The 25,603-nt window shown below is 45.3% G+C and overlaps 1 protein-coding gene across 6 annotated transcripts in view; it reads left to right on the top strand.

Moving 5' to 3' along the window:
• The window catches only part of FBXL16 (F-box and leucine rich repeat protein 16), a 74,347-nt gene extending 59,901 nt beyond the window's left edge, over nt 1-14,446 (top strand). For 5 of the 6 annotated variants that reach the window (XM_083585263.1, XM_083585261.1, XM_083585264.1 and 2 more), the window contains exons 4-7: nt 1,670-2,178; nt 5,973-6,057; nt 7,484-7,547; nt 9,044-14,446. In XM_083585263.1, the coding sequence (XP_083441389.1) occupies nt 1,670-2,178; nt 5,973-6,057; nt 7,484-7,547; nt 9,044-9,192 (807 nt within the window). In that variant the 3' untranslated portion in view covers nt 9,193-14,446. The remainder of the gene's footprint in view (nt 1-1,669; nt 2,179-5,972; nt 6,058-7,483; nt 7,548-9,043) is intronic. The other variant, XM_083585265.1, reaches the window with a different exon arrangement.
• The last annotated feature ends 11,157 nt before the right edge of the window (nt 14,447-25,603 follow it).

Here is a 25,603-nt window from a genome sequence, read left to right as displayed (position 1 = left end):
GGGTTTCTGATTGGGATAAAACCGGATGGATTTGTTTACTGTGACAGTGTCTGTGCAGTTCCAGACAGTAGCATAATTCACAGGAGGCATTTGAACGTTGTTATCATCATATATATTTTTGCCACTTAGTTGAAATTGAATCTTTTTCTGATTGTCCTCTAGTATACCTTAATTTTTGAATTAGTTTTTCAGCAACAGCTATGGACCAGATTTGACTACACTATAAATCCTTATTGAACTCCTCTAAATATTTCCATTTTCTTGCGATAACCATCCTAGCAGCTCTAACAACACATACAGAATCAATTCTTAAGAGAAAGATACAGAGTCAATTCTTTATGCAAATCATCTTCATTTGGCCCCTCTCATATCCCCAGTAATTCTAATGGAGGGATTGGTATCAAATTTTGTTTTGTTATTAAATTAATTCCTAGGAGCACCACCTCCCAAAAAGCTGCCTCTAGGTGTATGCATTTCTAAACCTATCTTACCCTAAAATGTGCAAACTAAATAGTTGTTGGCTTGTTGGCAATTTGGGATCTCAGGAGTGTCTTGCAAAATTCAGAGAAGTGCAAAATCTGGAGAATAATTTCATTCCAATCCATGGATAAGGTTGGAATGCGCAGATCAAGTCTATTCCCAATGGAATTCAAGGAAATTCAGTTTCTTGAGCATCCATAGAGTGTGGTTCTCTTCTTTTTTTTCTCTCTTTCAGACAGCATGAGGCGGGTGAAAGTTGCAATGCTATTGTACAGTTGCATCAGAGGAAGCACCTTTGAACTCAGTGGGACTGACTTCTAAATACACATACCTTGTAGGTGATTTGCAGTGCGCACCTACATGTGTCTGCTTGAGAGTAAGCCCCACTTGGTTCAAAAGAGCAGAGGGGTGGGGAACCTTTGGCCCTCCCAATGTTGCTTAGCCAGTGTGGCATAGTAGTTGAGTGTCAGACCTGGGAGACAAAGGTTCCAATCCCCAGTCAGCCATTACTTAGGGCCGCTCACCTCCTCCCACTCTGATTGGCTCCAATCAGCACAAAGTGTCAGAAAGACCTCTTCTCACTGGCTAAAAAACTCCCCTTCCTATTGATTGGACGGCTCTAGGATGCTGGAGACAGAGACCCTGCTGGAGAAATATTAACAGGTCTTTAACCCTAAGTGGGAACGCAGGTGGCGCTGTGGGTTAAACCACAGAGCCTAGGACTTGCTGATCAGAAGGTCGGCGGTTCGAATCCCCGCGACGGGGTGAGCTCCCGTTGCTCGGTCCCTGCTCCTGCCAACCTAGCAGTTCGAAAGGACGTCAAAGTGCAAGTAGATAAATAGGTACCGCTCTGGCGGGAAGGTGAATGGCATTTCCGTGCGCTGCTCTGGTTCGCCAGAAGTGGCTTAGTCATGCTGGGCACATGACCCGGAAGCTGTACACCAGCTCCCTCAGCCAATAAAGCAAGATGAGCGCCGCAACCCCAGAGTCAGTCACGACTTGACTAAATGGTCAGGGGTACCTTTACCTTTACCTAACCCTAGGTGACCTCAGACTACTACACCTCTGTCTCCACCCACAAGCCTGATGCCCGCTGATCCCTGGCTTAGACGATTTCTAATGTCCTTTCCAGCTTTGCCACTCTATGATCCCCTCCCCCAAAATGAAATCTGTGTTTTCCCTTTCTCAGGTCATGCTGGAACAGATGCAAGGGGTGTTGCGGCTGGAACTGTCCGGGTGTAATGATTTCACCGAAGCTGGCCTCTGGTCGAGCCTGAATGCCCGCATCACTTCCCTGAGCGTCAGCGACTGCATCAACGTGGCCGACGACGCCATTGCCGCCATCTCCCAGCTGCTGCCCAACTTGACCGAGCTGAATCTCCAAGCCTATCATGTGACGGACACGGCCCTAGCCTACTTCACTGCCAAGCAGGGTTACACAACCCACACCCTCCGCCTGAACTCCTGCTGGGAGATCACAAACCACGGGGTGGTCAACATGGTGCACAGCCTCCCTAACCTGAGTGTCCTCAGCCTCTCTGGCTGCTCTAAGGTGACGGACGATGGCGTGGAGCTGGTGGCAGAGAACCTCCGCAAACTCCGAAGCTTGGACCTGTCATGGTGTCCTCGGATCACAGACATGGCCTTGGAGTACATTGCCTGTGACCTGCACAAGCTGGAGGAGCTGGTCCTTGATAGGTAGGTGGAGAACTGAGCCCTCTTGAAGTTTCACAGAGGTTGGGATGGAGGATTGAAGCGTGATCTACTGAGAAATGCCTATGCAGCAGTGGAGAATTATCTTGCCAGGCCTCGGCTGAGCTCAGAAACCAGGCTGTATAGATCAGTGGCAGAGCACCTGCTTGGCATGCAGAAGGTCTTAGGTTTGATACTCATCACCTCCAGGTAGGAATGTTTCCCCTGTCTGAAAAGCCTGGAGATCTGCTGCTGGTTAGCGTAGACTGGGGGTAGTCAACCTTCTTATACCTTGTATACCTACCGCCCACTAATGCATCTTTCTTGATGTTAAAATTTCCTTACCGCCCACCAGTGTTCGATGGAAGGAGGATTCAGCTTCTACCGCCCACCTAGAATCCTGAAACGCCCACTAGTGGGCAGTAGGTAACAGGTTGACAACCCCTGGTGTAGACAATACTGAGCTAAATGGCTTCCTACAACCCTAGGGCTTGGTTCTAGCACAGACACACAACAATCTGCAGCGGTTCTCAACCTGTGGGTCCCCAGATGTTGTTGGACTACAATTCCCATCATCTCTACCTAGCAAGGCCAGAACTCAGGGATGATGGGAGTTGTAGTCCAACAACATCTAGGGACCCACAGGTTGAGAACCACTGAAAGGGTTAGAAGCTAATGGTGCGGTTTAAAATGGGCTGGGCCTATTTCCAGAGGGACAAAACAAGGAGAGATGTCTGTGCAGCAGTTTCTCCCCTCGTAACTCAAGGCTCAGGGGAAGCTGGTTGCAGCAGAGACACTTGCTGGTAGGGCAGAGTCAGAGCAGGCAAGGTGGGGACCAGGGGTGGCCCATAGCTCAGGGGTAGAGCACCTGCTTAGCATGCACAAGGTCTCAGATTCAATTCCCAACATCTCCAGGTAGGGCTGGGAATGCCCTCTTGCCTGAAACCCTAGAGAGCCACTGCCAGTCATTGTAAACAAGTACTGAGCTAGGTGGACCAGTGGCCTGATCGATACAATGAGGCAGCTGTCTATCTGCCTGCAATGCAGCTTGGTCACCATGAGACCAAGGGGTTTCCAGGGAACTGCAGTGCCTCAAGGAACAATGTTCTCGCCTTGATCTCCAAACACCTGTGGCTCATTTCCACTTGCTGCTGTAGATGACCCTGCTGGTGCAACGTCTTTATATGAGATTATGTTTCTAGCCCACCTTTCCTCCAATAAGCTCATGGTGGACTATATACTTCTTGTTTTATCTTCACAACCACCCTGTGAGGTAGGTGAGGCTGAGAGATGCTGACTGGCCCAAAGCCCACCAATGAGCTTCAGGGCTAATTTGAACCCTCTTCTTCTGTGTCCTGGCCTGGCATCCTAACAACTGCACCAGGCTGGCTCCAGTTATGCCAAGGCACTAATTGTCTCAGCTGCCTCCCCACCCATAACTTCAGGTACCAGTTGTGTGTGTAGCTTCTGATCTCTGGGCATCCGGAAAGGCCCTCCCCTCAGTCTATGGACTACACAGTCAATGAAGCTTCTCTAATTCAATGCTGCCCCCTTGTGAGTTATCCTAGCACATACAGAGAATCTGTGGGTCTCTCCAGACTGTAGCGTGTGTATTCCGCAACATGTGCTTGACACAATCATAGGGTGTTTGTGGTAAGTTTATTCTGCTTGCTTAGCTGTTCTGCGGTGCTTCTCCAATGCCACCACATTATTCCTGTACAGAAGTGCAACAAAAGTGAGGCAACAGCTCCCCACCCACCCCAGAACATTGTGGCATCTCCAGATAGGAAACAACCCTGTCTGGAATCCTGGAGAGTCTTTGCCAGTTAGTATAGACAACACTGAGCTAGATGGACCAGTTGTCTGACTTGGAGTAAGGCAGAGTCCAATGATCCTATGAACATAAGAAGAGAAGAAGAAGAGTTTGGATTTGATATCCCGCTTTATCACTACCCTAAGGAGTCTCAAAGCGGCTAACAATCTCCTTTCCCTTCCTCCCTCACAACAAACACTCTGTGAGGTGAGTGAGGCTGAGAGACTTCAAAGAAGTGTGACTGGCCCAAGGTCACCCAGCAGCTGCATGTGGAGGAGCGGGGAAGCGAACCTGGTTCACCAGATTACGAGTCTACCGCTCTTAACCACTACACCACACAAATGCTAGATGAGACCAGTGGTCCAAGTCCAACATCCAGTCCCCCCAGTGACTTACCAGATGCCTGTGGGAACTTGTGAGCAGGACAAGAGCACCCTCCTCTTTTGGAGCTTCCAAAAACTGGTATTCAGGAGCAACAAGCCAACAAGGAAGTTGCAGGATATGAGCTACCTGGAAATGAAGCAGTATGGCTGCCCCAAAGGTTCTATGGGTGCAAACAGTCTTGAATGTAGGGTCACGTGTGACCATCCCACAAACATCATGAGCACAAATCATCCTGAACGCACAATAAAAAGGACACCTGGAAGAGACCAGTTTTGGGGTGGTGCGTGCTCCTTAATCGTGCCAGTGTCCACATGGCATCATTGGCATCAAAATGCCAACTTCTGTATGCCCTCGCCACCAAGTTAATCTGGATTTACCTTTTTAGAAGAAAATCTGATTTTTAAAAAGCCTTTTGCCAATAACCCATGTGCAATTTCTCCAAGACCTGTCTCCAAATTTAAGTCCTCATCTGGAAGCTGTTCTGGATGTGGAGATGCCTTCTAAGTAGTCAGCTCAAAATGCACTTGTGCCTCTCCAGAATGGAGCTCTTGTGAAGAGGGTTGGGTGACACAGTTCTGAAAGCTTCATAGCACTGATTGGCTGTCCACTCTGATGTCACGAGAAACACCCCCCCTGCCCCATCTCCCAGGTTCCTTCCTTCCAGTACAAAATTCATAGCAATGCATACATGCATTCAAGTCTAGTTTGGTCCTCTGACAACTGCTGCTGTTTAGTTTATTGGTGTTTCATTAAAATGTGATGTCAATTTGTTTTAAAATGCACATTGCCCAGGTTTTCATGGCAACACATTTGGAAAGGCTGGAGTGCAGCCAACTAAGTTTTACTCAGAGTATACCCGTTGCAATTAATGGACATAACTCTGAGTAGAACTAACATTTGATACAACCTGATGTTTTTAGAAACTGTACCATCAAAAGGTCCCCTGCTCCCCCCCCATGCCTGCTGCTCCACCTTTTTAAAAATTGTATCTAGTATTACTAATATTGAAAAATATGGTGCATACAATATTTCAGCACATACAGTACTTAGTACATATAGGTATTATATTCATCAATAGCATCATATATCATATAAATAAAATCTATTGAATTATATCACACTGGCAGCCTCATATTTGGCTTTGCTAGGGAATTCTAAGGGGGAAATATGAGTTCAGTTTTGAAAGGTGTGGCCCACCATCTTGATTCCAAATGGCTTCCAATTTTATCCAAACACAGACGAAACCTGCTCCTTGATTGAAGAATCCATCCTGCAAAATTGGGTTAGGATATATTAAGAGCTGTCCAGACACGGAGCAAACAGAGAAACAACTCTTCAAAAGATAGATATCGATTATATTGAATTATTTATTTATTTTATTTTATTTGTATTGTGGTACATTTTCTAATATTCTAGCTCTCAAAATATGGAATCCATACATTACTCATCTCAGCATAAAAAGGCATTTAAAAACATCAATTATACTGCTACTTTATATCAATAATAAAAAGGGACTGGGCAGTTGAGAAGTTCCCCCTTTCCCCTTGCTCCTATTGCTCATGCTTTCCTCCTCACAGTTGCGATTTTCCTAACTCTCTTGCAGGTGTGTGCGGATCACAGATACCGGGCTCAGTTACTTGTCCACCATGTCATCTCTTAGGAACTTATACCTCCGTTGGTGCTGCCAGGTAGGTAATAGATAGGGCTGGCCCTACTAATAGACTGATGCAAGTGCCTCTGGCGGCAAATGTTGAGGGGCAGCAGGGGCAGCTCCCCCCCCCCTGACATGACTTTCTTTGTTAGGCTTGAAGTACAATTCAATAGTGGCTCTAGCCAGCTTCTGTGTGTGGAAAGCAGGGTGGGATGCCACCTTGTCTTCAAGGGGCAAAATTTCTTGGGCAGTCCCCAAGAATCCTCTGGTAATGGGGAAAGAGCAGCCTGGTACTTTCAATCCGTTGGCAGAGGCTATAAAGAGGTTGGGGAGGTGGGAAAGATTCTGGGAGTCTCCCTTTAAGCAATCCCTGCTTCCTGCTCTCTCCCCCAACAGCTGGCAAGTGGTGGCAGCTGCCAGGTCAGTGGGCAAATGACAATATTCTGGAGCTTCAGGTTGTCCTGGAGCCTCACCTTTGGGGAGGTGAGTCCTCTATTTGAAGGACTGACAACGGTGATGGCTGGTGCCCATTGGGACTAGCCAGAGCCAATGACAGGCACAGCCAACTAATTCTAGTTTTGTCTCCATCCTTTTCCCTGCTGAGTTCTACAAGGGCAACCACCAAGACTTAAGGAGGAGGAAGTTGACAGGTAGTGCCACATCTTGGATGGGCTGTAGGTATGAAGGCAGACAGGTGGGGGCTGGCTGAGGGCAGACTGAGGCTGGTGGGACAGTGCCATATTTTCCCAAATGGACCGGCTTCCACCGCTCCAATATTTTGTTGATGAAAATACGGACAGACATAGAGTTGGTCATCTGGTCCAATTTCTTTCTCAGTGTAAGATCTACAATACAGGATGCAGCTGCGGTATCTTTGGGTAGGCCTCTGCTGCTAGATCTCAAGTCAAAGAGAGCCCCCTGCTTCCTGAAGCAGAGTGTTCCACTGCTCTAGCCATCAGGAAGTTTCTCCTAATGTTGTCATCTGCAGTAACAGAGAACCGGTCTGCTCTATCTTCCGCCTAACAGCCATTCAGACCTTTCAAGGCCACCATTATGTCTGCCTAGACCAGGTGTAGGGAACCTTCTGCTCTCCAGTTGTTACTGAGCTACAACTCCCATAATCCCCAGCATGCATGGCCAGTGTCCAGGGCTGATAGGAGCTGTAGTTCAGCAACATCTGAAGAGCCAAAGGTTGCCCCAGACTTCTCTAGAAAGGTCATTTACATAGCTGTCAACGTTTCCCTTTTTTAAAGGGAAATTCCCTTACTCCAAATAGGATTCCTTGCAAGAAAAGGGAAAAGTTGACAGCTATGGTCATTTCACAGTTGGCACCCGTGCCAATAGAATACCCCCATATTAGCAAGACTTCAGGTCTTAAAAACGAGCATAGTTAACCGACTTAACCCACTTGCTTCTCAAGCAATTCAGGCTCACAAATCCTCCCTCCTTCTCTCCTGTTTCAGGTTCAAGATTTTGGCCTGAAGCATCTGCTGGGAATGAGAAGTTTACGCCTCTTGTCTGTTGCTGGTGAGAGCCAAACTAAGGGGAAATTTTCTGGTGCATGTCATGAATCCATTTGAACCCACCACTTTGCTGAGAAACGCATTCATACAAACACTGTCACCACATTCTTTTGTGTGGGGTGGGGGCAGGGCAAAAGGAAAATAAGGGAAACTTTGGTTAGGGGTTACACACTACCTCCCCCTCTCCCCAGAGAGCTGAAAGTGGCGAAAGGGAATTGACAATACTCGTTTCTTTGGTCATTTTACTTCAGAGGCAGGAAACCCTTTTCTGCCTAAGGCAGGCTTCCTCAACCTCTGCCCTCCAGATGTTTTGAGACTACAATTCCCAGCATGCCTGACCACTGGTCCTGCTAGCTAGGGATCATGAGAGTTGTAGGCCATACATTGGGAGGGCCAAGGTTGAGGAAGCCTGGCCTAAAGGCTGCATTGCCTCATGAGAATGACAATAATGTGCACAAAAATGCATACAACTGAGGTAAAATGTCTATTAAAACACTTATATTTGTGAAAATAATATTATAAAAATGCATTGTGTTCAAGGAAATGGCATACAAAAATGTGTAACCGGCCAAATTGCATAAAATGTGTATATTAGGATAAATTTGCACTTAAATACTGATGCAGTTTCATGCTAACCTTTTTAAAAGAATCGTGAACTAGTGTGGAATTACAGATAGGTAGCCGTGTTGGTCTGCCAAAGTCAAAAAAAAAAAAATTCTTCCAGTAGCACCTAAAAGACAAACTAAGTTAGTTCTTGGTATGAGCTTTCGTGTGCATGCACACTTCTTCAGATACACTGAAACAGAAGTTGCCAGATCCTTCTATATAGTGAGAAGGTGGGGAGGGGTATTACTCAGAAGGGTGGTGGGAATGGGTGGTTGGCAGATAGCTGTGATGAGCCTGTTGACGACTCTTAACGACTGCAATAGGTCTTACAGGAAAAAGCAAGGGGTGAGAAGGTGAAAAATGGCTTTGTCATGTATAATGAGATAAGAATCCAATGTCTTTGTTCAGACCAGGTCTCTCCATGGTTTTAAGTTTGGTAATGAGTTGCAATTCAGCAGCTTCTCTTTCCAGTCTATTTCTGAAAGGAATTGTGTGGAATTGTGGAGAACTGAACTTGAGGCTAGAGAAATGAGAAACCGAGAGAAACCAAAACTAACGAATTCATGTGTCCCTAGAATAGCTTCAGCTGAATTCAGTGGGGAGGACTTCTGAGGCCACATTAACACCACACATGTAAAGCACTATGACACTACTTTGAACAGGCCTGGCTTCCTCCAAAGATTTTTGGGAGCTGCTGAGGGCTGTTAGGAGGCCCCTGTTCCCCTCCCAGAACTACAGTTCCCAGAGTGGTTTCACAATTAATCCCACTTTGCAGGGGGCTGTTAAAAGTGGTATTTAAATGTGACCATTGTTAGCCTTGCTTGCTGTAAGTTGTGGTCATCTGAATGAGTTGTTTCTTGTTCATGGGGTGCTCTCTGATTTTGGTCTTTCCAGGTTGTCCTCTCCTGACCACAACTGGGCTCTCGGGCCTCGTCCAGCTTCAAGACTTAGAAGAACTCGAGTTGACAAATTGTCCAGGGGCCACTCCAGAGCTTTTCAAATATTTTTCCCAACACTTGCCCCGTTGCATGGTGATCGAGTAAGCCGCTCCCTGGAAGAATCTGACCATCGTCTGGAGCCAGGTCCTCCAATCCCAACCCAGCACTGACCAACCAATCAGAGTCATGGTTTTATTTATTCATTTAATATATCTATATATATATTTTCTTTTCCGGGAGAGATGCTGTGACTTATAAAACCACACATGCACTCACATGTACACTGAGAGAGAGAGAGAGATCAACGCAACGTGTGGCAAATCATAAGCCAAGAGTTAGATCGTGCGTATGAATGACCAGCGCACTTTGCATGTGCGTCCACGTCCCATGAAGCCGTGGCAGTGGCAACTTGGAAGAAATCCCTCCTCAAGTTTGTAAAATCCCCATGCCTCCATCACCTCCCGTCTTCCTTGTAGTGATCTGTCCTGAAATCTTAATTTTTGAAAAAAAGTAACGATGCTTAAAAAAAACACAAAAACAAAAAAAACAAAAACACAAATGAAAAACAAACAAAGTGGTGTATGGAAAGAAACAAGAAATCGCTGTGGCAGATTGGCAAGTTGGTGGCAAAAGCTGCTGCCACTCAGTGCTGGATCAAAAGTGGTTTCCGGCCAAGTGCTGGTGGGTAGAGGTTCGCCTGTGTCCCCCCCCCCCCCGCCCGGTCTTGGGTGGGTTGTAATGCAAGAATAAGGGGAGAGAGACCCCCTTGATGGCCTTCCCAGCTATGGATTCTGGATGGCCGAGCCTTCGGTTGAAACAGTCGGCGTCGTTCGAGGTAGAGGTGGAAAGCTGAAGAAAAGAGATAGAGGAAAGTCGGTTAAGGATGAATAATGGAGCGATTGCGGATGCGTGTTGGGTTCCACCTCTGGATTCCAAGAATGGGACGCTGCAATGAAGTGTTTATAGGAGGAGACAAGGGAGGGAAGAAAATGATAGAATAAGCAAACCGATCAACGCTGTGAAAGAAAGCCTTGTCCCCGTGACTCTTGGGAGACCGGGGTGTATGGGTGCTCCCACAGGCAAAAGCTGGTGTGTTGACTGTAAGTCATCTGCACATGAAGAGAGCAAACCAAGGAGCAAATGTTTCCCAGGAAATGGATTTAACAAACAGTCATCTGAACAATCCCGGCTGACCCTGAGGTCATGCCATGCTTGGCAGACAGCCATCTGCCTCCCTCTGGGTTTTTTTAAAAAATTATTATTATTATTATTTTGCTAATGATGAAGGGTTTTTCCTCCTTCTTCTCTTCTTCCTCTCTTCGGAACAAACCCGCAGCTTTTGCATGCTCGCTTGCTTCCGTCTTGTGGTAAGGTAGATTCTGGATTTTGCTTCGTCTTGGGCAGGGCTGTGGGCAGCAGCCTTGACCCCGGGCTCGGCTTGTCTGTTCCAGTGTAAAGCTGGCGTGGCTTTGTATTTCCATCCACGTTCCATTTACTGATGCACAGGGATTTTTCAGCTGTGTCTTCTGCTTCCGCCCAGAGGAGATGGAGGCATCTCCTTCCCTGAACCTCCCGCAAACCACCCCCTTACACACCAGTTCCTTCCTTTCCTTACCCAACCCTGCCAACCGAAGTGGGCAATGCGGAGTAGGGGTGAGGGAGAGATTTGATTCAGTTTGTGTTCGAATACGAATCTACCTAATCCACACTTTCTGTAATGATACGCAAACCAAAACTATGGCCCTCCTTCGCACATCTCTGAATTTTGCAATGCAGTTCCACAGCCAAGTAAATGTGCAAATTAAATATGCATATACTGGGGTGAAGAGTGCATAACAATGCATTTGTTAGTGAAAATAACGTGGGGAAATTCATTAAAGCAAGGAAAACTGCTTTGCAAAAAAAAAGTGTATATTAGGAAGAATTCACACTAAAGAAAATACTGGTGAGTTTTCATGATGGCTTTTTAATGGAAGAGACGCCAACCAGTGTGGAAATGTGGAGAACTCAGTTTAAGACTGGGAAACTGAGAAACCAAAATGGATAGGTTTACCCATCCCTACTCCAGAGTCTATTGCCCTGCCCTCTCCTGGGTCAAGGATCGGGCTGGCCATTGCTTGATGATCCTTGACTTCTTTTTAAACATTGCTTGGTAGCTTTTCAAAGTCCTTTTGGGGCTCTGTTGGCCCTCGGGTGCTGGAGGGCAACCTCAATAACTCAGGCACTCCACTCCCAACCATCCACCTACCCCTGCTGCAAGCTACCATGGAGATCCACCCCAAAGAGGCACAGCTAGCTACAGGATCTGGACAGGCACCTCTGAAGCAGCTAGGACACGTTGTATCCTGGTGGTGGGATCTCCTGTCGGGACAGCTAGAGCCGCTGCTTTATTGATGAGCAATGCTCGCTTGCCATTGCCGCTCGCTCTAGCACCTGTACACACACACACACACACCCCTCTGCCCAATTCACTGCTTTGGAAGAAAAGGGAGGAAGCTCGCCTCCAAACAGCGAAGGCTTCTCTCCTTCTCCTTTTGGGGAATGGTAGAAAGAGAAGCTACTTCCAGTTTCACTGGATGGTGCAAGTGTGTGTCCGCAGGCTAACCCAAGTCGCCACGGTGGCAGTCCTGTGCACCCTTACCTGGGAGTAAGACCTGTTGGACATGGTGGGCCTTACTTCAGACTAAGCCTGCTTAGGATTGCACTGAGGGATGTAAGCCATGATTTGTGCCGTGTTTCTGCAGAAATGAGAGGAGGGATTTTCAGGGAAGGCTCAGAAGACTTTTTCTGCCTCTCTTCTTGCATCTTGTTGCATGGGGCAAGTGTGTGCCCTCCTTGCGGGTTTTCCAGGTGTTTGCACCCCTGTTTTCCTTTTTCCACCCAGGCGGGACAAGCAAAGGGGCAGGAATGGATGCTGATCGCCTGTTGCGTCCTGTTCTTCAGAGGCAGAGAAAGGGGATGTTGCAAATGGTACACGCAACCCAGGCAACATTGTCCCAAAGGTTAGGGAAAGGAGGTCTAAGCTCCCCCTAGTGGCTTTTGCCCGAATTAACCTGGCTCGCTTGGAAGTCCAACACCCAAAGCAACCACCTGCACTGCCTATTGCCGCCCTCCCCGCCTGGCGCTGGCTGGGGCTGATGGGAGTTGTAGTTTGAAACACCTGGAGTGTGCCAGGTTGGTGACCTATTGCTCTGGGCCAGCCCCAGATATTTTACTACACACTGTGCCATTTCCTATTCATGGTGTTTTGGTGGCCTTCTCATTACGGTTTTGTGGTGGCAGGTCCATTAGGGCAACCTCAGTCTGCCCTCAGCCAGCCTTCACATGCCTGCCTTCTTTCTTACAACCAGTCCAGCAGGTGGCACTGCCTGTCAACGTCCCCCTCCTGTGTTGCCCTTGTAGAACCCAGCAGGTGGGAGGATGGGGGCAAAAGTAGAACTAGTTGGCTCTGCCAGCCATTAGCTCTGGCGCCACCTACTGTTGACCTCCCTGCCTTCCGCCCCACCAGACCCAATGGGCACCAGCCACAGCTGAGAAACAATATTCCTCTAGTTTGTGGCTTGGAGAAACAGGAATGTGTGATGCCGAAGAAGCGGCCTCTGATTCTAATGTCCCCATCATTCTTCCTGCAGCTAAGCCATCATCCCCAATACCAGCAGAAAGAGACCACAGGCACTGTCCAGCCCTACCTCTGTTGAGTCTTCCCAGCATTATCACTGCGCTGGGGCTTAATTTGAGCCGAGGATTCAGCTCCAGCACTAGTAATGCATTTTATATTAATACTGCTCACGAAAGGAGGACGGTCTCCCACCCCATCTCCCACTCCCTGCTCATCCCTCTCTCCCCACGGTACGACTATCTATTATTTCATTCATCTTTTAAAAGATGTACGGATCAAAGGTTTTCAAAAATATACAGAGCAACTTTCTTTCTTTCTTTTTGGCAGCTATGAGATTACTCACTGCCTTCCTCTCAGTTTTTAGAGCTCTGTTTAGGTTCAGTGTTATCCTCAGAGCTCTACTACTGCATGAAGTGGTCCCGGTGGGGTTCTCCAGGAGAAAGCCTGAGACTCTTTGCATCACACATAGCAAGCGCCGCATTTGCCTGCCCTTTTCTAGTCGCAGAACCCCTCACAATTCCGTCCCATATTTATGGCGTTAACTTCACTTCTCTTATCAGTAGCTTTCCCACATACCCTGCAAGCAATTCCCTCTTCAAGGTTAACTGATAGGTCTGGTTTGCTACAGCCTCCTCCTCCCTTTAGCCCTCAAAGGCAGCAGCTCTTAGTCCTACGTTGAGCCTTGGCCTCTCCCAACCCAGCCTCACCTCCTCCTTATATATTGGCAGTGGAGGCTTGTCCATCACAGTGAGTGGGGGACCCACCCCAGTCTGCCCCCAGCCAGTCTCCATCCACCTGCCTTCTTACTCACATGCAACCCAGGAGGTGCCAGCACTGTCTATTGGCTTCCTCCTCCTTAGTCTCAGTGTTGCCCTTGCAGAATGCAGCAGGGAGTAGGAGGATGGGGACAAAACTAGAATGAGTTGGCTTTAGCTCTGCCTCCTGTTGGACTCCCCTGATTTCTGCCTCACTAGTCCCCGGTGGGCACCAGTCATCACTGTATATTGGCAGAGGAGAACAGAGGATGAACAAGCTCCAGCTGGTGCCTTCTCAGAACATTAAATCTTTCTCCCCAGCTATTTCCAGATGGGTGTTTATTGCAGGATCTGGAGCTCTTCATGCATGCAGGAGTCCAGACAGTGTTACCGACATCAACTTGCCAGCCCATATTTAATTCAGCTGTACCTTTCCGGTGAAAACCCATTAAGTAAAACCCAAACCCATTGCCAGTGACCCATTTGCAATATCTCAATGGCTTGATTATTATGAATTAAACCCTATCGAGGAGACCCTGAATCTCCTCGAAAGGTATAACGGAGATTTTCCCAACTGAGCGCCTTCCAGATGTTTTGGACCCATCAGTTCCATCCAGCACAGCCATTGGGAGTGACTAGTAAACCAACCAAAGTAAAGGTTGATGGAGTCTACCTAATCTTTCCTTCTCACACTTGAGAAAGAGTTCCCATGTGTTCTTGGAACTCTGGCCCGATTGTTATAAGTTCAATGGCAATTCGTGTATGTTTTTATCATCCTTGGCCAAGGATCTAACTATGTCTGCAGATCTCCTTAGCAGAACTAGAGTGCTTCCTTTCTTTGTGGATTCCCCAGAAATTATCTCAGAGGTTCTGGACTACAACCAGCTGGGTTTGATGGAAATTGTAGTTCAAAACTTCTGGATGGCACCAGGTTGCTGAAGGCTGATTTAGAGGAAGGTTATATCCAGTCATTCATTCATTCATTCATTTTAAAAAAAGAATCATTTGCATTTTTCAAAAAACAAATAAATAAGGAAAACCCTCTCATGCAGCATTTCATAACACCCTGCTTGTTTGGATAAAGACATAAGGTAAAATAAATATGAGATTAACTGAGAGCTAGTAAACCTGTGGCCCTCCAGATGTTGTTGGACTGCAACTCTCATCAGCCCCAGCTAGCATGGCCAATGCAACATCAGGAGAGCCACAGGTTCTCCATCCCTTGTTTAGCCATTCAGGCCTAGTTTATTTATTTCAGACATTTCTGCCCAACCTATTTCTCCAAAGAGACTCAAGGCAGCTAAAAAAAAGTAATGAAACCATCTTTAAAAGTCCTGCTATACACTGAGATTAATGCTAACCACATCCAACCTGTTTTACAAATTTCCAAGGCATGTTTACTCAGAAGCAAGTCCCCATAGGGGTGCCGTGGGGTTTGCTCCCTGCTCATTGGGGGTGCTTAGGAGACCACAGAGAAGAAAGATATTCCATGTTTACCATTTGATACACCCCAACTAGATGTCTGGGTTCAAAGAGCTTGGGGAGGGGGGAGGGTTGAAGCGCTGCGGGTCATTTTGCATGAAGAGGGATGGGCTTGGGGGGGGAGACTCAATTTGTTTGTGAATCTTCTGTGAACAGGAAAAATCCATCCCAACCAATCATCATCCGATAAACCCTCCACTTGGGCCAACCAACTGGCTCAGCTCTGCCACCGCATAGAGGCCCAGCTTCTCCACGCAAACCTCACCTGGGCAGGATTACAGCAAAAGGCAACCACCTGTCCTGGATGGACTATGGGCCTCCTGTGCTTGGCGATACAGTGGTCCTGCATCGTTCCAAAGGATGTGTTTGGACACACACAGGCTTCTTTCATTTGTATGGGACTCACACGAACAAACTTGGTTTGACAACCACTTTCTTTTTTTAAACAGCAACAACAGAACTTTAATTACAAGAAATTTCGTTGCCATAACATCTTTGTAAAGCTTTAAGCTATTTTTTAAGATGACGTTTTACAACCTCCTGCTCTTTCAATCTGCCCTCCTCATCCTGCCCCAAGTGCATGATGGTTTGGGTGGGGTAAGTGTGGGATTGGGGTCGGGGTTCTTGTCTGTTGTGGGCCATAGCTGAGGTTGCTAGTCACATAATTTGAGCTGCCGTCCCCCCTCTGAACTCTCCTGAAGTTTGGTAGGTGGGAGTGTTGAATCAATGATAAATGCATGAAGGGAAATGAATCTGATTTTTACCAGCTTCAGGCTTCTCAAAGCTTGGGTCATTGGAAAACTCTGGCCACTGATGCAAAAAACCCATTGTATCTAATATAGAAATAGGGTGAACATTCCTATAATGGAGTTTTCTTTCACCCTATAAATTGTTTACACTGGTAACCAGGCAGTTAAATTGTTTTAATCCCATTGAAACCAGCAGATTGTTTCCCCTCCCTTGAATTTTTATTAAAGCTTGAAAGAACAAAGAAGAAAAAGTATAAAGAAATAAATATCAAATATCAAGCATTTTTAACATAAAAATTAAAAGAAAATAGATAAAGATGAGAAGAAAAAAGGAAAGGAGAAAACTTTCGATTCTCTATCAACTTTAAAAACTCATGTAATGTTCTTACTTCATAACAATATTCAACAGGCCAGCAGATCTTAGAGCTGGTAGGTGTTTAGTTAATTGATTGATATATTTGAATGCAGCTTAATTGCCAAGGTGGCTTCAAAGTAATTTACAAGTGTGAAACAAAATATAAAAATAAACAAAGACACATCATTAAGATACAAGATAAAACAACATCATCAAAATGTTAACATAAACAGCCATCAATAAAATCAAACAACAACAAAAACAAGCCCATTAAAACAGCAAAGCAGTTAAAACAGGAGGTTCAAGTGAGAGATCAGAGAAATGCTTGTTTAGCCAGATGTGTCTTCAAGATCCAGTGGAATGCCAATACTGATGGGGCATCTCGTATATCAGCAGAGGAGCGTTCCACAAAACTGTGCTACCTGTTGAAAAAGCCCACCACTGTGCTACTACAAGCTAGTAATCCTATGCACATACATCAGCTGATGGCTCTAACAGCAGGTTGTTTGTTTTTTCATAGGCCCTTCAGGATGTGGCCCTTCAATATGTGGTTACAGACAACTCAATACAATTAATCTGTATAATCTGTGGGTTTTTCCTAGAAAAATGAAGTTGTTACAGTAAGTGCCACACTTTTTAACAAAAACAAAAAGAGGTGCCAGTATTGCGTACCCTTGAGTACCCCCTGAAAAAACAACAACACTGCATAGAATATTTTCCACACCCAAAGGCCAGTACAAAATGGAGGTCTTGACCTGATGTCAAAATATGTACAGCAGTGGCATGTGGCCATTGAACTAAGGGGACTAGGCTAGCCCCCTAAATGTTCCCCTGAGGCCTCCTTCCCAAAGCCTGGGAAGCTTTTGCCTGGCTTAGGGACGGAGGCACCAGGTTCTGATGGACCCATCCTGCCATCTTCCGAAAGCCCATCCGGCTTCTGGAAGGAGGCAGGAAGGCTCCAGCATTCCTGTCAGAGCCCTGGCACCTCCTTCCCAAAGCTCGAGAGGGAGGTGCAATGCTCATGTGTGTGACATCAGGACGTCACAACATCACAGTGTATGACATCAACCCCACCCCACCCCTCACAAGCTAGTGTCTCTGTCTCTAATTGTTCCCCTATGAAAAATTTCACAGCACACCACTGGTATACAGGGATGAGCCCAGAAGGGATAGCATTCAATAATTTAGGGGCCACCACAGAAAGCACCCTGCTGTGCATCGCTGCTCCAAAAACTTCACTCGGCAGCCAAATTGCTAGCAGGGCCGCCCCTGCAGAATGCAACAAGCGGGCAGCTTATCTAAAAGCATTTCTGCTTTGCTCTTTATCCAAAAAGTATCCCAGAGAAACTTACATGCGATCAATAACAAAAAAAAGACAGTCCCTGCCCACAGGCGTACAACCTAAAAGATACAAAGAAAAAGGGAAAGGGGACATGGAGGGAAGAGGAAAACAAGCAAACTCAGGCAACAGTTCTTAAAATTCTGTAAGTAGAGGAGCCAAATGGAACTGACCTCCGCAGAGCTGTTGGGGTGGGACCAGCTTTCCATTTCTCCCTTTGAGATTGGACTGCCACAGATCTAATACCGCATGCAGCACTTTTACTGTATCCTGGGTGTTTTTCAGTGGAAGCTCGTTCACACATTCAGTTATCCACCGTGAATAGGGGTGGGGAATAAATTCAATTCAATTTTTAAAATGTGCATAAATCCACACAAAGAATGCTGGTGTGTTTTCATGAGCACTTTAAAAATGAAACTGATGTGGAAATGTAGAGAACTGAAATTAGGACTGGAAAAAGGAGAAACTGAGAGAAACTGAAACTGACAGATTTGCCCATACCTAGTCATGAAATGGTTCACATTTTCAAGGGCACATCCAGAGCATCTTAGGCAGAGATGGGGAAACGGTGTCCTATCTGATGTTGCTAGCCTACAGTTTCCATCATCCCTGGCCATCGGCCATGCTAGCTGTGTTGAATGGGAGTTGGAGTCAAAGAACACCTGGAAGGCCATAGGTTCCACACCCCTGATCTTAGATATACAGCTACAAACAAACAAACAAACAAACAAACAAACAAACGTGTTTGAACTGTATGTTGGACAAAAGATTCCTGTATTGGAGACAGCTGGACTAGAGGACCCTCATGGTCCCATCCAACTCCACAATTCTATGAGTTTATATGTGCCAAGCAGCCCTGGCTCTCACCTGATACAACACATGGGTCAATTGCGCCACAATGTTCAGAGTTTTCCATGGCCCCACTTGAGACTCTCATGGGGAGGGAGAGGCAAGGAAGGTTTGAGGTTGGGGGTGCAGAACAAGAAGCCATGGAGCAGAGAGTGCCTTCAGAAAGGATGTTTGTGCGTGTATTTATTTATTTTTCCTTCTAAAGGAGAGGGGTGCTATCAGGATTTATTATTGAACCAGAGTTTTTCCAGGAAATCACTTTCTCTTGCTGGAGTCAACCATATTATTATTGGTGACAAGGGAGGCACTGTAATGAAACATCCCGGTGGAGGAGTCAGTGGCCGAGTCCCAGGCAAAGCAGGCTATGTCACTAAATGAAAGTGGATGCCATAGTTTTTTCTTCCATGTTATGCTTTGAGATGACAGTAGGTTGGCACATTTTCTGGGACAACTATAATGTTCTCCTGCAAATAATTGATCACATTTCCAGGCTTCCCATTGGCATCTGGTCATTGTGAGAACAGGATGGTGGAGCAGAGGGACCTTTTGGTCTGACCCCATAGGGCTCTTTTTATTACCTTAACTGTGAGGACTGCTGGGGTGGACTGGCTAAGAGCTATGAGCCAGGAAGTCTCTGGTTCAGATCTGGCCTTTGCCATGAACCTGATGGGTAGCTTTAGCAGGATGATCCATCTCATGCTTGGCTTCCCCATTTCTGTTTTGAGGACAGAAGTACTGAGATATAACATGTGAGTTACTGGAAACACCATAAATTTGTTAGCATGTTTAAAGCACATAGCTTATGCCAAAGAATCCTGCAAACTGCAGTTGGCCCTTCACAGACCTACAGTTCCAAGCACCCTTAACAAACTATAGTTCCCAGGTTTCTTTGGAGGGAGATTGTGTGTGTTAAATGTGTTTCAGATATATGGTGTGGGTGAGTCCGTCTTTCGAGAACACCGTCACGCTCTTCCTGTACGCTTTCTTAGAACTCTGATCTTGTCACTGCTTGTTCGGTTTCACTAGAGTACTGTCTTATTGTTAGAACCATTCCTTTAAATACTTTTCACACACAAAATAGTTATAGGAGAGGTATGAAAACATGGGACCCTCCAGGTGTTTTTGGACCTCAGCCTCCATTATCCCCGACTATTGGGTATGCAGATGGGACTCTTGGGAGTTTGAGTCCAAAATTTGGAGGGCAAGGGTTCCCAGCAACAACGCTTCCTACAGCTGAGATTGGAGGAGGGATCTTAACTCCCTGGTCTTCACCTGAGACCTTGAAGAATCAATTACAGCAGGCAACCTTGGAGAGATAAGTACAGTGGTCCCTCGGGTTAAGTACTTAATTCGTTCCGGAGGTCCGTTCTTAACCTGAAACTGTTCTTAACCTGAAGCACCACTTTAGCTAATGGGGCCTCCCGCTGCCGCTGTGCCGCCAGAGGACGATTTCTGTTCTCATCCTGAAGCAAAGTTCTTAACCTGAAGCACTATTTCTGGGTTAGCGGAGTCTGTAACCTGAAGCATATGTAACCCGAGGTACCACTGTAGTCTGCAAATAAGGCAGCTTTCTTTCTATGTTTCATGGGGGGGGCATTCTTACACCCTTTAAGAATCCTGGGGACTCTAGCTCTGTGTGGTGTTTCCTATCAACTCTCAGCAGCCTTAACGAACTACACTTCCCAAGGTTCTTTGGGGGGGCCATGATAGTTAAAAGTGTCATAAGAGTACTTAAATGTATGGGGTTGATGTGACCTGAGACTGCTCAACCTTTTTCCCGTTCTCTCTCCCTTTCTGCTTCTTTAAGGCCTCATATTCATGTTTGTTCAGAAGTGCATTCCCACTTCATTCAGCAGGTCTTGCTCCCGAGTCAGTGTGCGCAGGACTGCAGCCTTAAACTTGCAAAGCTTCCCCATTTAGGTCATGTCTAGGGTAAATTTGGGTTGTATCCAGTGTTAGAGCAGCTCAGAAATTAACACAACTAAGATCCATTAATTTCAGTAGGTCTACTCTAAGTAAAACTTAATTGAATACCATTCATTGTGTCCTGTTAGAGAGGCTATTCCTTGATATGAAAATGTCCTCTGTTTGAAAGGTCATCTGGTCCTGTTTCAATATTTAAAAACTCTTAAGAAGGGAAGGCAGGAGGGGTGTTGAGGTCACACGTCAGTAGTTCACACCTGGAGAGCAAACTGAGCAACCACACAGGGCACCTGCTCACAGCCTTCCCAATGAGATGGATTGTACAGTATTTTTATTTAAATTGAATTCAATTAGTTCCAAATCTATACATCTATATGCGTAAATTAGCATGCACACATTTTGTGCAGATGTGTTTCATCTTCTGGAAGTGCATGTGTGAAGTATTTCCCCATTTTGCGATGCACAAATGAACACCACCTTGCCCATGATCCTCGAGTGGGAGAGCAATAAGCCAAGGGACTGGTCCGTGATTTTCTGCTCATTAGATGTAAATAGATCCGAAGGTCAAAATGGGACAATGGAATAATTGAGTCTGGCCATTTTGTCATTTACAGGCCAGACACATTCCCCCTAGTTAATATTATATCAAACCCATTAAAGACTTTATTAGTCTAAACGCATTGACATTGTTTTAATGCCACATTTGTTAAAGAGGCCTTAATTGCTGTAATAATTGAGAGAGTGACCTTGAAGAAGCTCTGGCAATGAAGGGAATGCACACAAGGCATTTTATTTTATTTTATTGCTTTAATCTGCCTCCTGGAGCAGTAGTCCAAGGGCCATGAGAGGGACACAAAGAGCTTTCCAGATATAAAACTGTGTTATTGCTAGCTAGTGAAAAAGAAATTTATGGGAGAAAAATAGTATTTAAAAGCAGGGCAACGCCAATACATTTTGAATCGGAAGGAGAAAATCCACATGGTGCACACACAGCCCTCCTCACACACAGATGAAAATCAGACACGACCCACTGGAACATTGTTGTTGTTCCTGCTGTTGCTACGGTGTATTATCCGTCCTTCACCCTAAAGTCCAAGGGCAGATTACAACAATTTAAAGTGCAACACTAAGAAAAGTTTTTAAAACTTACAATCCCCCCCCAAAAAACCCACCACAATCCCCCAAAAGTATGTATGCCTCTATCAAGCTGCCCCTGTTCTCTGATTCCTATTCCTGGTAATCCACTATGGCTAATGTGTCCACCCATTTTGGCCTTTTGTGAAGTGCCTTCTTAAAATTTTGCGAGTGCTAAAGTTGTCGTTGTACACAGGGTTCATCTCTCCCTGCCAGGTTTCCAGATGTGAAGCGTCTTGAGAGGGTGATGGATGAATCTTGTCCCTAACACACATTCTGGTAAATTGCATGTGCATGGGCGTGAGAATTCCCAGGCCAGCCCCATCACTAGGCAGTGAGGTGGACACTTCAGGTGACACACACATAAACACACAACTTTCTGAGCACCCTCTCCTGTTCCTCTCCTCCTGAGCCTCCATCCTAGCATCAGCAAACCTTGATTTTCTTTCTGGTCTTGTAACCTCTAAGCTGCCCTGCTGTCTTCAGTGCAGTGGAGAAAACTGCCCCCAGTGCCATGGTGGAAGTGAAATTCAATTGCCAGTCTGGTCTGCTTCTATATGTTAGAGTGGCAGGGGTAGCAGCATGTTATAATTCCCTAAGTTGCTGAATTCCCTCCCCAGAGAGATGCATCTGGCTTCTTCACTTTCGATGAATGCTAAAGATATACCTCTTTACCCTGGCCTTTGGCACCCGAGATGTGTTTACAGGGCTCACCTTATCCCCTTGATTGTAATCTGTTTTCATTGTTTTGAATTTTAAATTGTCATAACCCACCCTTGGACCTGCTGGTGAAAGGTGGGTAATAAATTCAGCATCACCTTATCCTTCGCCTCAGGCAGGAAAATGCACCGTTTCACACGGTGGTGGCCAATGCATAGTTTGAATACTTATATTGTCACGACTATTCTTATAACTTTAATTAAGAAGACAAACAGCTGCTTGGCTTGTAAATCAGGCTATTGCAGTGCTACCCAAGATGGGGATTCAGAGTAGAACCTTCAGCAGTGTGTCTTTACACACACACACACACACACACACACACACACTCATGCAGAGTGCTAATTCACTCTCTATTTTAGTCCATTCCAGTTTTCTTTCATTAGGCATTTACCATTCTAATCTGGACAAGAATTCACAGGAATGCAAAGATTCATTCATTTATTATCCAAAGCAGCCTGAAGTGGGGGAGGGGGAGAGAGAGAGAGAGAGATCAGCTAAAAAACCATTAACATTTCAGACTGAGCACAAACTGGGCAACTCTCATTGTTTCGAAAAACTGCATTCCAACTTTGATAAATTGCTGTGATTTGGGGTATCATTTTAAAAAATAAATTGCTAACAGCAATCTATTTATCATTGTTGCTACAAAATTGTTTTAGGTTTTGTTTATAGATTATTTTAAATGGCCATTCCTGCACATTTAAATGTTTTTGGGTTTTACTAATGATCCTGTCTACTGCAACCATGAAACTTATTGATGTTCCTTTTAATTATCATCTATTATTATACTATAATATTATAACCAGTCATTAATGGTATTTCCACCATTGTTTGAGTTCAGTGGAAAACACATTCTTGGGAATTCCATTGGCTTAATATCAGCCTAGGTAGTAGCTTTAAGCCTTTCAGTTTGCAAACTCTGGTTTGAACAAACCAGTGCTATTTTGCTAGAAAAAGAGGTGTTGAAACTCACTATGAATGCCTCCCTTGCTCTCTTATAATGGCAATGGAGCCTACCTTAGAGATGCCGGAACTCAGTTTTGGCAAATTCTGGCTTAAAAAAAAGCCCTGGAGCTAACCATGGTTAAAGTGAATAATATACTGCTCCACCATGATTAGATGAGAACAGAATATAATTTTTAATACATATATGTATGCTAGGAAGAGCAAGAGAGTGATAATCCAAATGCAATAATTTTATTTATTTATTTGAATCATTTCTATATCCCTTTACATTTCTGAAAATATCCACATTTAGAGAAGCATAATTAACAGGAAAGCAAAATATTCTCATAAACATAGAGAAATGTTCTCTTAAATATGATTAGGAAATGGGGAACATTCCATGTGCACTGTTGGGCCTTTCAGTGAAAGAAGAGATGAGGAAAGGTATCAGGTAGAGACACGGGGGTGGGGGGGAATTGTAAGGGAAAGATATGAAGGAAAGATAGAAATGTGCTTAAGATCAGTCACTTGTTCTATACAACTGCAATATCCTGATTTACTTGTGTTACGGAGCAGGGTGACAGTGCATTCCTATACAGTAAATCCCACTAAGTTCAGTGGAGCTTACTCCCAAATAAGTGGATATAGGATTGCTCCCTGAGAAAGGTGACTCCACTTCATGCAAGAGTTCTAACAATGTATTGGTCCGAATTTAGGGCATAACTCATTAAGACTTTCTGCTGGGCAAGCCGCATTGACACCAATGAGAATTGCTCATTCATTTAGCCGGGCTTGTGCAAAGGAACACCGTCAGTGGGTTGTGCCTGCCATTCTCCTGCACCCCTGTTTTAAAGTGTCCACTGGTCCAAAGTATTATTTAAAGCTATTGAAGCTGAGATGTTTCAAATTACTATAAAAAGGGGAAAGAAAAATAAAATTCTGAAAACCATTTTCTTACTGTACATACAAGCCTCCTTCTCCTGTATATTCTGAAGATATAACCTTATATTTGGTAAGTGTTTCTTGTGCTATTTTATCACGTGATCTGTTTATAAAAATATATATTAAAAAATAAAAAAATACAGAATATCTGATTTACTTTTTACACCCACGTCATTGTATGGTAATGTATATAAAAATATACTTGAAGCTGACCACCTTACCTGTGCAAATTCAAGATCTAACAGCACAGGGCTGAATCAGAGAGTTGGCGGGTGCCTTGTAAGACACCTGTGTCCACATCATACATTTGAAGAGCACTACTTATTTCTACAGAATCCTGGGAGCTGTAGTTTAGCCCTCACGGAGGTAAATTCCCAGCACCTTCAACAAACCACAGTTCCCAGGATTATTTGCAAAAGTAATGTGCTTTAAATATTTGATGTGTATGCAGCCCTCATCCAACCTACTGTTCAATGTACAGCATCCCCAGCAGAACATTGCACAAAACATTTATATAAAAGGGGGGGAAAGAGGAGAAAGAACGTGCAACTTCCAAATGAATGTCCATGCAGTGGGAAACACGCATCTGTGAGCATCACATGCGATGATACACACATTGTTTCATGGGTGTAGCCAGGATTTTTGTGGTGGGGGGCAGGCCTTTCGAGGGGGGGACCTCAGTTTGCTATGTACCTTTATTAATTTTTATTGATTTGAGGGGGCAGCTGCCCCTCCCTGCCTATGTCAATGCATGGTTTGCATATTATTGCCTACACAAAAATGTGTACTGTAGGATTCTCACAATGACAGCTGTTCCCAGTATGCATAAGGGGGCACACTAATGCAAGGGGCTAAAGGGTTCCTTGCAAAATTAAGCCACTATTTTGGATACAGCATTTCCCCGATATGTCCCCCTGGAGTGTTGAAGCCCTGTGAACATAGTAATAGTAATAATAATAATAATTTATTATTTATACCCCGCCCATCTGGCTGGGTTTCCCTAGCCACTCTGGGCGGTTTCCAACACAATATTAAAATAAAGTAGTGCATCAAACATTAAAAGCTTCCCTAAACAGGGCTGCCTTCAGATGTCGTCTAAAAGTCTGGTAGGAAGCCAAGTCAGACTAGGATGGAGGCTGGTCCATCTAACTCAGTATTGACTACAATGTCAGCAGTTCTCCAGGGTTTCAGAACTGTGCGACTCCCAGTCCTACGCCTAGAGATGCCGGGGGATTGAACCTAGAATCTTCTGCATACAAAGCTCAGGCCTTTCCCCTGCGTGTAGCGTTGATCTCCCACTCCATCAAAACATGGGCAACAGAATCTCAGGGGAGAAAAGAAGAACCAAAAACTCCTTGATACAGGTGGAGCAACAGCGGACAGAGATGGCAGGGGCAAAGTGTTCCAAAGCGTGACCATTGTCCAGAAGCAACTGTAAGAGGTACCTTACAGCTTTCCATCAGGCTCTCATCCAGTGTGGTGGCAACCATTATATACGATAATCTTTATTGTCATTGTCCCATACAGAACAACGAAATTACCAAGTAAACCCAGTTTTAACCTGGGGCGGGGATTGCATCCAGGTACCAAAAATGTGGGAACTGTAAAACCAGTGAAAACCAGTGGACAGTTAGATTTCGTACTCCGGATGGGGTGATTCTATTTCAAGGCTTGCATGTTTTTAAAAGAAAAAAAGAAAGGCAG

This window comes from Podarcis filfolensis, assembly GCF_964270895.1.
Source record: "Podarcis filfolensis genome assembly, chromosome: 14".
NCBI classification, from domain to species: domain Eukaryota; kingdom Metazoa; phylum Chordata; class Lepidosauria; order Squamata; family Lacertidae; genus Podarcis; species Podarcis filfolensis.
This window is presented reverse-complemented; position numbering and strand designations above follow the sequence as displayed.